This window comes from Bison bison, unplaced genomic scaffold (genome assembly GCF_000754665.1).
Source record: "Bison bison bison isolate TAMUID 2011002044 unplaced genomic scaffold, Bison_UMD1.0 scf7180017864458, whole genome shotgun sequence".
NCBI lineage: Eukaryota > Metazoa > Chordata > Mammalia > Artiodactyla > Bovidae > Bison > Bison bison.
The window spans coordinates 6,025,419-6,038,215 of record NW_011495020.1 but is presented as its reverse complement, the minus strand read 5'-3'; the positions used below and the strand labels follow the sequence as shown (position 1 = coordinate 6,038,215).

General features: G+C 42.6%; 1 protein-coding gene across 1 annotated transcript in view; it reads right to left on the bottom strand.

Moving 5' to 3' along the window:
- KDR (kinase insert domain receptor) overlaps positions 1-5,036 on the bottom strand; it is a 44,904-nt gene extending 39,868 nt beyond the window's left edge. Inside the window, exons 1-2 of the mRNA XM_010859688.1 lie at positions 4,684-5,036; positions 939-1,032 (exon numbers count right to left, since the gene is read on the bottom strand). Of these exons, the coding sequence (XP_010857990.1) occupies positions 939-1,032; positions 4,684-4,750 (161 nt within the window). The 5' untranslated portion in view covers positions 4,751-5,036. The remainder of the gene's footprint in view (positions 1-938; positions 1,033-4,683) is intronic.
- Between the last annotated feature and the right edge of the window lie 7,761 nt (positions 5,037-12,797).

Genomic DNA, 12,797 nt, shown 5'->3' with positions numbered 1-12,797 from the left:
AAGCCAACAGCACCTCTTCCTATGTTTCTTCCCCAAGGGCTGGGTATTGGTGACCTACCCTTGATAAGGGGACTAGAGTATCCTTTACACTCGGCAAGCTAAAATAGATAGGTGTCACTGTGCTGAACACTTCGCATTCATCACGCAGAAACAATGGCAACAAGCGCCCCAAGGTTCTTTGTGGACCCTCAGCACTCTTCTCAGAGGGCAAGGTTGCCTCCACCCATCATTTCATACCAAAGCCACACTGGTCCCAAGAAGCCTCTGGGTCTGACAAGCATAATCACTACATTAAACCCTAAGGTCTCTTCCTTTTCTTCCTGCAGTAGGGGCTGGAAGGCAAAATTTTAAAGCCTCTTTTTCTTGTCAAGACGACCTATTTCCCCAGTGAGCAAGAATCAAGAGCATGACTTCTTGCTAGCTGGTGAGTGACAGACATGTCAGAACCTCAAGCCAGAGCATGAGATTCACTCAGTAATATTAATGACTGAATATTAAATTGCTACTACAGTCAGAATTTTATCATAAAATAAAGTTCTTGAAAAATGTTAAACAGATGTCCAAAAGCCATGCTGAGAATAACAAATATGTCCCCAAACTTCTTTAACTCTTGGGGTACATCCTTGATAACATTTATTTATTCAACATTGATAGAGTATATATAACATACCACATGCTAGGTGCTACCAATAATGGTTAGCAGGTTGTATGTGTGCTGGTAAAGGACTGTAGGGGAAAAAAATATCAGTAAAATTGCATAGAATTTCGGGGAGAAGACCTTTCTCATGTTTTCATTATTACCTTAGTTCTTAGAAACCTCACTACTTATAAACAATTACAATGACTCTATTATAATTCTGCTGTATGAAAATTATTTTTTCTTTAATAAACAATAAGATATTTGACACAGGAAATCTGAATCTAAAAGGAATCCTTACCTGCAAGTAATCTGAAGCGTTGTGTTAGCCATAACTCTAAGTATGTCTTTTTGGATGCTGAGCCTGGGGGGATCAAGGGAAACACTAGAAAAACCTAGAAACAAATTAAATAAATGAATGCAATTACCACTGAGTCAGGGCCAATAGGAAACACCTTCCATAAACATTACACACTCTATACTTTAAAAGTCCTCTTCAGCAGTTCATTGTGTAAAACTTGTGAATTTACTTTTCACCATTCCCAGTAAAAGTTCATAAACTGTGTCATAACAGGAAGAATGGGCAGATGGTCATAAACCAACACAACAGTTCTGCAATTCATGGAGCGAGGGTGGAGTTCCTGTTTTCCTGCACTGCCAACTTCAAGGTCTTACAAAAGGATATGGGACATTGAAACCAAATGAACCTTCATCTGATGACCTCACTCCTTTGGGAAAGGACCCGCTGACATTTTTTATAAAACATAGGACGCACATTAGTTGATCAAACCGCTGATTACTGAGTACTACGTAGAGCAACTTCTACATAGTTCATCGATGTACTTTGGTGGGAAATGTCCATGACCTTATTTTCCTTTATCAATTTTCTAATGCACTTACTCTGGTAACTGAACTGCCAAGGTTGAACGATCGTACATTAAAACTAGGTGAGAGGGATTGAGAAAAGAAACATTTTCCAATGTCATATAATATGCATGTGCTTTTCCTCAGAGAACAGGACTTTAAAAAGGATAATGCTAATGAATTGCAAGTGGGGAATCTCAACTTATTGATCAAAGTGTTGAGCTTGTTCTGACACCAAGCGTGGAACACAGGAAAAGTGTCTACCTAAATATACCACACAGTTTCCTTGCCATGGGTCACTCCACAGCAAGAAAACTGAGATTTCTGCCAACTAAATGCAAAGAGCTACCAGGTGTTAAAAAACCATCAGAGAAAGAAAAACTGTCCACCATGCTAGGGTCTTAATTGATATCCAGATTTTCAAAACACCACCTTAAAAAGTGATTGATGCTAGGTAAGCACCCAAGTTTCATAAGACCCTTAACTCACATCCACTAAGAACAAATGACTCTATAGGCCTAAACTGGGATTCACATTGTTGAGCAAATAAAAGAGTATTAGCAAATATGAAAATGTATGAATAAACAAGTATAAGCAAATATTCAGTGTAAATGTGCAGAGCACTGACTCTGTGGACCCCAGCGTGAACATCTGCAGGCAAAACAAACAACTGATCACACGTGTTCTCACACACTCATTCAGATGTGCAAAATACATTGTTAGTAGATTTGTTGCTTAATATCAAATTTTATTTTAAAAACTGGAAATTGTTCTATCAATAAATCTCAGAAGCTAATAGGCATTGGACCTGACATGTTTCGGGGACAGCAGTCTTAAACCTTAGCATGTATCACAATATGACTAGGCCTACAAATCTGCCTTTTAACAAGCATTTCAGGTGAGGCAGGCATACATGGTTGATGGGCCACTCTTGGATAGCTGTGGTCTGGGGGGTAATGCTCAGTTAATCAGCAGAGCACTTTTCAACATGAAGGAAATAACCACCCTCAAAGTAGACAAACAGCAAAGCAAAATGTTTAGAAGCTAAAGAAAAGTCTTCCAATAATCGAGCCCTCCTGCATTTAAGGAAAGGAAAACGAAAACAATTCATTTGGATGAGCACAGATATCAAGTGTGACTGAGACATGCTCAGTTGAGAAACATGTCAAAAACAGTAACTTAATACAATTCACATGATGACCCAAATGAGAAACAATCCATTATTTGTGCATATTCACAAGAGAAAAAAATGGTAGTAAAGACTAAGCTCTAAATAAGCTATGCTCCCACCATCACCAAAATAAAACATTCCTGAAAATCTCTGGTAAATCACCTCCACAGATTATCACACACTTTGGACACTCTTTCCTATGTTAAAAAAAAAAAAAAGTTATCCATTCATAGGGAACGAAAACAACATCATACTACTCTAGAGATGTATCTCCAACAAAAAACTATTCTACAAGGCTATCAATAATGATAACTTCAAATTCATACATGTAGACCAACGCTCAATTTCTTTTTGCTCCAATAAGCTTCATTCATTTTCATTGGCAAGTTTGAGTTCTGCTTTTCAGAAAGTTCTAAAGAAATAACTCTAAGAAGTACATACACTGCTACTCAATAAAAAGCTCTTCTATGTTCAAATCCCATAACCAAAATTAATTCATTTGTGCACTATTACCCTTCCAGCTCAAAGACAGGAAGGAGAAACAACAGTGCCTCTGTCTCTAAAATCTGATGGCATCAATTATAGCCCGATCCAATTAAGCATGTCACACACTCCAAAAGGGCAACCTCATCATCATATTCAGGGCAACCAGATTACAGTTCCTACTGCTGTGCTATGGATCACCCTGGGCTTAAAAGCAACTCACATCTTTGGGAAATACAGAACAAACCGCAAGTTCCAGAACTTCACTCTCTACCCCTAAAGGGAGACAGAGAGAGATCTTGTCAGGGACAAATGAGTGTCCCTGGTAGAGCGGGCATGGATGAACCAAGTCATTATTAGGAAAATTCAGTAACTACAGACAGATAACCCTGTTACTGTATATGCATGTGAGTGTCCTTAAAAAAAAAAAAAAAAAAAGACAGGTGATTCTTTAATTTATAAGGAATTTTAATTTTATAAGAAGTTTCCCCTGAATTATGCTTTTTTTTTTTTTTGCTTTTTCACCCTCTTCCTTCTGGCCCTCGGAAGAGTGGAAATCTGGAAACCAGCAAACTGGCTACAGAGAGATGAGAGAGAAAGGCGGGGTAGAGGAAAAGGGGGAGAAGGGAGAGAGAGAAAGGAAATTTATTGCAACAAGGGCATGTGTGTTCCTAATCTTGAAGGACAGAAATTTTAGACGGCAAGGAGAGTGACGAGTGGCACCCAATCTAGGTACCAAATCGCTCAGAGTTTTCAGAACGTGAACTTCTGACCATGTGCTTACCCAAAAGACCAAAGCGTTCTGAAAGATGTTAAACTAAAACTGTTTTACAATAAGAAGGTGTCTATTACTTGGAGACACTTTCGGAAGCTGTCACAGCCCCGGGTCCAAGGCCCCATTCCCCTTTCTCTCCTCGAAGAGAGTGCTGTCCTGCACCAGGAAGAAGAAAACGTTTCGCTCTCCTCTGGACCCCACTTCATACAGTGGGTGTATATAGATGAGCTCGAACCAAAAAGGAATATCCGACCATCAGACAGGGGTCCCGCTTCGACTACTACAGAGGCAGAGCTGAGCGCACGGTGCCCTCCGGCCAAGCTGGCTCCCGGCTCCCAGAGGGCTTCCTTCCCCGCGCTCGGGCAAGGATGCGCGCAACCGGACAAGGTTTCACCGCCTGTTCCCGCCTGCGGGGGCACCTCCTGCCTGCCAGCCCGGGGCGCCTTCCCACTCCCGCCTCCCAAGAGCCGGAGGGTGTATCGGCTTCTGCAGGACACTCTCCAGCCCAGGTCCCCGTCGGAAAACAGAGTCGTGGAAATGGAACTAGGCTCAAGAGACTACCAACTTTCTGGGTAAACTTGGGCTAGTTCAGTTCCCTCTTTGGTAAAAGAAAGAACACAAAGTGTCAAGTCACTTTCACCTCTCCAGCTTTATCAGTCCCGATTAGGTCCAGCTTCCAGGTCCTCTCCTCATCCCTATCTCTCCGCCCGCACCCGATCTCTCCGTTTTCTCTCTAGGGAGTGGGCTCCTTACCCACAGAGGCAGCCCGGGTCTCCACGCAGAGCCACAGAGCAAGGGCCAGCAGCGCCTTGCTCTCCATCCCGCACCTCGCGCCGGGCGCAAAGCCCAGAAATCAGGCGCCCGTTCTCTTTCTGGTCCTGCTCCGCCAAAAAGGCGCGGAGATGGACCGTGCGCAGCCGCGCAGGGCTTCGGGGCGCTCAAGGCGAGGGTGCCCCAGCTCCGGCCGCGGCTGCAGGAGCGCCTGCGGTGCCAGTGGGAAAGGATGATCCCGGCTGCCGGACAGCTCCTGGCTTTCCGTGGCGCGCAAGTGATGCCTCGCGCGGGCAGAGGAAACGCAACCATACACCTCCGGCTTTCTCGGAGTCCTGGGACTCAGTGCTGGGTGGGAGCCAGAGCCGAAACTCTAGAGCGCGGGGGCGGGGCTATGCAGGGCGGGGCTTCCCTTCGAGACCAGCCCCGCCTCTCAGCCGGGTTCGGTGCGTGGATCCGGTGCTTTCCCACGCCCACTCAATCTCTGCATCTCCCCCACTTGCCCACAACTGCGTCTGGCCCAGAGTGGCCCAAGGGAGAACGTCCCGGGTGCAACAACCCCATATCTGGCAGAAAGAAAATGTAGCCCGCAACGGGTTCTGAGGTACTCCAAGATTTAATTGGTCACTGCCTCCTCCAAACCCCCGAGATATTGGGGAGCAACACCGGGAGACCGGCGAGGGACACTGCGCCGTCAGGAGGCGCGCCAAAGTTTGGGACAGTCTTGGCTCCGCGCGCGCCCGAAGTGACTGGGGGACGGGCCGAGGCTCAGCGGCAGGTTGAAGCAACCCGGGAGAATCGGATACTGAGCCGAAGCGAACGCAGGATCGCAACCTGGTGGTGACTCCAGCCAGACTCGAGTGTTTTGCTTGGCCAGCACAGTTGTAGTTTAAAAATCTGAATCTGAATGCCTTTAGTCCGAATATTCACTTGCCCAGTTCTCCAAAGTTCCCACTATTTCCTCTTATACCTGATGGCTTCGAACGTTCTCAAGTTACCTGTCTCGCCCCCTAAAGCATTTAAATCTGAGACCCTCCCCCTGTACCTACCTTTCACCAAAAACCTATCTCGGGCCTCCCAGGAGCTGGAGGTACCCAGGGCTCTGGCGTACCTTGTTCGTGTGTGAGTGTCTCCTTGAAAAGGAGCTTTTGTCCACCGTGTGGCCTGACCAGGAGTCCCTAGCGTGACGCTTCCTGGGCCTTCTCAAGAGCACAGCTTCCAGACAGGATCCCCTTAGGCGGAGGGGAAGGAGGCCTGCAGCGGCGGGCTTCACTGGAGGGGCAATGAAGCAAAGCTCCCGACCCTGGGCACCCGGAACGGTCTGTGCCAAACCTCTCGACTTTCTCGGCAGGTGTAGACTCTTGGTGGCTCTGTTAGAGGAGAACTCGGATTCCTTTCTAACCACATGTATTATTTTCTCTCCATTTCTCCCCAAACCTGGGAAGTGACAGCACATGTCCTCTAACTTCATTAAGTAGGATCTTCTAGATCCATCTCTTACTTTCCAGGAGCTTTTTTCTTTTTCCTATTTTTTCTATTAAAAAATTTTTTTTTACAATATTGTGTTGGTTTCTGCCATACAACAGTGCAAATCAGTGGTAAATATACATACATTGCCTCCCTCCCTAGTCTCCCTCCCCTCCCCCCATCACATCCCTCCAGGTCATCAAAGAGAGCTAGACTGGGCTCCCAGTGCTGCACAGCAACTTCTCACTTCCCTGGTGCTTTTAAATGAAAACTTAAAGGACCATCTTTCAGGAAGATGGAGAGCTAGAAATATTTCATTTCTACATCTAATCCAAACTCCTCCTCCTTGAAATACACAATCAATGTAAAGTCTTCCTTTTCTTCTTTTTTTTTTTTAAGCTGACTATATCTGTGCTGTGTTGTGCTTAGTTGCTCAGTCATGTCCCACTCTTTGCGACACCAGGGACTGTAGCCCTCCAGGCTCCTCAGTCCATGGGATTCTCCAGGCAAGAATACTGGAGTGGGTTGCCATGCCCTCCTCCATGGGATCTTCCAACCCAGGGATCCAACTGTCTGAGCCACCAGGGAAGCCCTTACTGTATCTACTCTTCTACTTTGCCAGGTTGACAATTGAAATACTTTAACTTCGAAATGTAATGCATGTATATGGTTAAAATTGTTTTTTGTATGGAAAGTTTTAGAATGAAAAGTCTTTCCTCCAGCAGAGGCAAGCATATTTTTAAAATATTTATTTATTTATTTTTGGCAGCACTGGATCTTGGCTACTGAGTGTGGGCTTCCTCTAGTTGCGGTGAGCAGAGCGTAGAAAGACTGCTCTCTAGTTGCAGTGTGCAGGTTCCTCATTGCAGTGGCTTCCCTTGTTGCAGAGCACAGGCTCTAGGACACAAAGGTTGCAGTAGCTGTGGCATGCGGGCTCAGCAGCTGTGGCTCCCTGGCTCTAGAACACAGGATCAGAAGTTGTGGCACACAGGCTTAGTTGCTCCAGGCATGTGGGATCTTCTTGGCCCAAGGATTGAACCCTTGTCTCCTGCATTGGTAGGCGGACTCATTACCACAGAGCCACCAGGGAAGTCCCAGAGGCAAACATTTTTACCTTTCCTATTTTTCCAAGCAAATAAAGGTATATCATGATCCTCCTTCCAAAGGGTAGCCTTGGTATAAATACCATTTGAGTGTTGGCTTTTTTCACTTAAAAAAAAAAAAAAACACTTGGAGATCATTCTACATCAAGTCTTAGGGCTCCATCTTGTTCTTTTTAATAGTGGCATGGTGTTGCACTATATAAATACACTAATATTTAATCTAGGAGCTATTTGTCAGGGCCAGGGGTATACTTAAAAGAAACTCTTCTCTTCCTGCAAGTAAACTTAGCAAGGAAAACAGGATGCACTCTGGCAAAGTTGGATAAGGGGGAGGGAGATGGAACCTGGTTTGGAGCAGGCAATTTTTCTCCATCTCCAAACAATTCTTCTCTCTCAACTTTATTTACAATTCGTGACACTTCCTTTTCCACGTCTCACTTAAGAAGATAGTGTCTCCTCTGAATGCAAACCAGAACCTGCAGGCCCGTGGTAATAGCCCCCTTAGAAGTCTTAGAGGAAATGATGCGTCTTTGATGGCCACAAGACCAGAATTTGGCAGGATCTCAATGAAATCAGTCTACCACATTCCCTCCCACACAGCACAAAGAAGTGCCTTGTGTTCATGAAAAATGACAAAGTGTGTTTTTTTCTTTTTTAAGTCTGTTCCACGTGCAATACCCTCCCATTATCTGGCACCGCTGCAAAGGAGTGATTTGTGAGTTAATCAGGCAGTACAGGTAAGATCACTACCTTTCAAAGTATGCAAGTGTGTTCAGCTTCCCATAAATGGTATTCAGACATCTTTAGGAACCAAGAGTGGTGCTAAGTACACACAGGCTACCGGCTTACCTCCCAGGTCTACCTCTTACTATCCATATGATCTTGACCAACTTACTGGTTGCATATCAGAAACTAAAAGATGATAATAGTATCTTTTGCCAAGGGTTTTTGCAGGAATTGAATAAGTTACTGTACATAAAGCATGACTTAACAACTGGTAAGTACAAGCACCTAGCACATAATAAGCACTAATGCCCATTAGAAAGCATTCTGCAAAGATTAATTACACTACAATGCCCAGTTTCTTTCATGTTGCTAAGATCTGAATGGCAAATCAGGCTCATTTCTTCAACAACAATTTCTCATCCCCTACTATGTGCCAGATACTACATGAGGAACTAGGGTATAGAAGGTAAAAATATAGACAACATGAACAGAAATGAGCAGTCCTCACACTAGCTCCACCCAAATTTAACTTAATCACAGTGTGCTCTGCATGTCCAGCTGTTTCACTGGGCTTTGTGCACAAAGAATATAAATGGTTCATATCACCAAAGCATAATGCATCAGTTACATTCCATGGGGCCAACGTTGGTTCCATCACCACCAGTATTTTGGACTTGATGTCTTAAAAAGTATGAAGGCTAGCAAAAGATTAATAACTGTGGAAGCTGGATGATGAGTAAAAAAGGGTTCATTTTACTATTCTCTCTACATTTACACATTTTAAATTTCCCACGATTAAAAAAAAATGTTTTAATTAACTATAATCAAAGTGCTGCCTGGTCTTGTATAATACCACTGACTTTTCCACAGTCAGTTATCTTGACTTTACCTCTGGGAAAAGGTTGGAGCAGAGAAGCAGATGGATGGGAACTTGCACTTTTTAATTCATATATTTCTACAACATTTTGTCAAAATGAGAACGTGTGACTTGTACAAATAAAATATATAAATCAAGATCAGCTCTCTCTTCTAGCAGCTGTTATATTTTTCAGCTATCGCCATTTGTTGATTACATATTTGCATGTCACTTTCCCCTGTTTACTTCACTTAATTTGTTTCCAATATTTGTTTTTGCTCTAACCTACCAGAGCCCTGACTACCTTGCCAGATGTTGGCTGCACTTCACAGCCCATTGTACTCATGACACTTATGCACTGGGAGATCACGAGCACCCTTTATCTCTCCTTATCCATCTTCCTTACACACCCATGTGTATTTTACTCTCTGTGTGACTTATTTTTAACTTAAATTTAAAACATATTTGTATGTTCAAGAAAAAGAAGATTTTCACCACAAAGCCAGGCTTGCCTTGGATATTTCTATCAGTGTTTGGTTTCATTCATAAAGTCCCCTATCCTTTTGGGGAGTTTGCAATATATTTATGAAACAGACTTCACTACTTGCCACCTGCATAGGAAAAATCTCAATTACTATAAATATGCATGCCTATGTGCCTTCCCCAAGCTCACCCATATAGTTTCTTGTTATATCACACAAGGATCAATGTAACAATTTTAAAAAGTGGAAAGCATGCAGAGAATTTAAATAATCAACTGAAAATCCACATGGCACCAGAGGATGTTAGAAAATAATAATTGCAGCCAACATTCACTGAGTACACTCTGTGAGCAGGTACTGTTGTGAATGCTTCACTGCATCTCTCACTTCATTGCTGCAACATCCCATGAAGGCAGCAGGCACTGTTAGCAATTCTCAGTGAAGAAGTGACAAAAAATCACCATCCTTAAATAAATGTTCCTTTGCCTTCCTCAAAGTTTTCCAAAACAGAAAAGAAGTTGTTTCATCTCTCTGCAAACAATCCATGCATAGTTTTCTTACAATTAGTTAATGATTGGCTAAAGGCCAAGAGACTCGTTGCTTTTTAAAAATAAAAATAATAACAGTAAGTCAATTTTTGGAGCACTTTATATGTGCTAGGTATTTTCCTTGAATTATCTTATTGTAATGTTTACAATAACTCAGTGGAGAAGATACGATAATTATTTTCATATGGGAGTAGGGGCAAGAGATTTGCATGTTTAAGAAATTTTCCAAAGTCCCACAACTATAAGTGGTAGAATCAGGACTTCAAAGCAGAGAGGCAGTAAATATACAAGAAGCACTCTTCCAAATACATACAGTTTCTTGAAGGACTGGTCTCCTTCAGGGGATGAGGCTGAGTCAGTAGGTGTCATTGGCTTCCTCAGACTCTCCATTATGATGGTTTCCGTTTTGCTGGGTGAATGGAAGGCCAAGGGTGACTAGGAGAATCACTCTGGGTGAACGGTCAAGGCAGAATAAGGACACATCACTAGATCTCTCCACCTCCCATTCCAGAAACCCCATCCCAACTGGATCTTCACTTTACCCTTCAGGTAAAAGCAGGTACTCCTGTATACATAATTACTTGTGCATTTGGAGCATTTGTTCTCTACCATGGTTTTGGAGGGGTTCTTTAGTCTCCAGGACTTCTATTTGTCCTTCAATACCCAGTTCAAATGACCTTCCCAAGTAATGGTTTAGTTTTTTATTCAACTGCCTTCTTCAACTGAGATCTTCCCCAAAGAAATAGGCGGAGGTTAAATCTTACCTGAGCAGGTAGCTGAGTTTAGCAGGATGGTTATTAAGGAATAATAAGGATGATGAAATGCATGATGTTGATGCTTATTTAATAAAATGTACCCTGTACATTACATACTTATCATGTTATGTCCGATTAAATAGAGCTATTGTCAAAAATACTGTGGGGTTCAAATTATATGTGCTAGCTATATAAAATGTACCTTACAAATCATTCTTAAATTCACATTTATGAAATAGTCATATAAAAATATAAATATATCCAAAGCTATACTGAATTTATACTTTACCCTAGAACAAGTTAGTTTGGACTATTTTGTTATGCACAGAGCTAAGAAATTACTTTCTTTTTCTTATATACACATAGCACTTACACAATGTATGATAATATGACTATGTTCATGTGAATGTTTCTCCCTCAAAAGCAGGAATCAAGTCAAATCTATTTTGCATTTTCGATGCCTAGCACAATCTCTGTGTATCCTTCCTTAATACACTGATGAAGCTCAAACTATTTTTATTATTTTGTTTTCTGCTCTTCTTTGTTTCTTCACTTTTTTCCCTCCTCAGAATTATGTGTCTCTTGGGTATCCATCACAATTACCTTTACAGAAAGCAACTTCCTGGAATAAATAGAACTACACAACATCAACAGACACAGAGTGAAAAAGTTCTCAATTTATTAATCAGTGAATATTGGAGTTTTGTTTTTTGAGTAACAAAAAAAGCATTATAAGATTTGCATGTGCTATACAAAAAATGTGTGCCCCAAATCTCATGTCTGTGCCCTTTGCAGATTGTAACCATTTTCCAGTGAATTAATGCCATCTCCCCTTAAAAGCTTATCAAGCTTTCAAAGAACTAAATAGCGCAAAAACAATTGCTTTGTCTCCTAGAGAATAATTATAAGTCACTCATCCCTCACAGGAAGAATATACCCACTTCCAGGTTAGTTGTATTAGTTTTCAGTGCTTTTCACATTTCTACAGAATAAAGACAGCGTTTCCCAGTAATGTTGCTTCACCAGCAATGAGAGCTAATCAATGAAAGCAGAAAAGTTTTACGTTCTTTGTATATAAATTTAGTCCCCAGAGTTTCCAAAACACTGGTGAGGAATCCCTTGAGGCACAAATAAAAATTTTCTTTCCGTGTGTTTCTGAACATTCATTTCTCACATGTCACTGTTTGGTATACGTAATAAAACCAAGTGGAACAACTCAGCAAGGAACACCTCACACAGAGGGAAAGTTTTAAATAAAATAAAAAGTATAACTTCAGATCTAACTGATAATCATCCCCAAATTGGTCAGGCTGGTTATAGGCAGATGAAAGGCCATAAGGGAGTCATTTCACGCATCTGACCACATAATATAAATAGAAGTTCCAGATGTGGAGAAAATGAGTCTAGTAACAAAGCAACACATCGAAAATATTAGACAAAATGATCTTTGGATTGTATACAAAAACACTTACATTTCCTTATCCTAAGGAATAAGGACTGTGACCTTGAGTCTCCCTAAGGCTACTTGGTTGTTGGTTACTTTAACCTTTCCTCATCTAAAACTTCTGGAAAGAGAAAGGCCATCCCTCATCTTCTCTTCTCAAACACAGTAGCTTCTTCTCAGACTTGACTCTGCCCAGCTGCCTGGTAGGCTACAGTCCATGGGGCGCAAAGAGTCGGACACAACTGAGGGACTTCACTTTCACTTTTCACTATCATGCATTGGAGAAGGAAATGGTGACCCACTCCAATATTCTTGCCTGGAGATTCCCAGGGATGGGGGAGCCTGATGGGCTGCCATCTCTGGGGTCGCACAGAGTCGGACACGACTGAAGCAACTTAGCAGCAGCAGCAGCACCTCGAGCACATCTATTCATTGTCAAGCCCATCTTGAAGCTCTGTGTTTGCTTGAGCCTCATTACACTGTATGTGCCTACCTCTCCAGCCCATGCCTTTCATCAGCTTAAGCTCCTTTGCTCAACTCTGAAGTGAAGTGTTAGTTGCTCAGTCATGCCTGACTCTTTGCGACCCCATGGACTGCAGCCCAGCTGGCTCCTTTGTCCATGGGATTTTTTAGGCAAGGTTACTGGAGTGGGTTGCCATTTCCTTCTTCAGGGGATCTTCCCAAACCAGGGATTGAATCCGGGTCTCCTGCACTG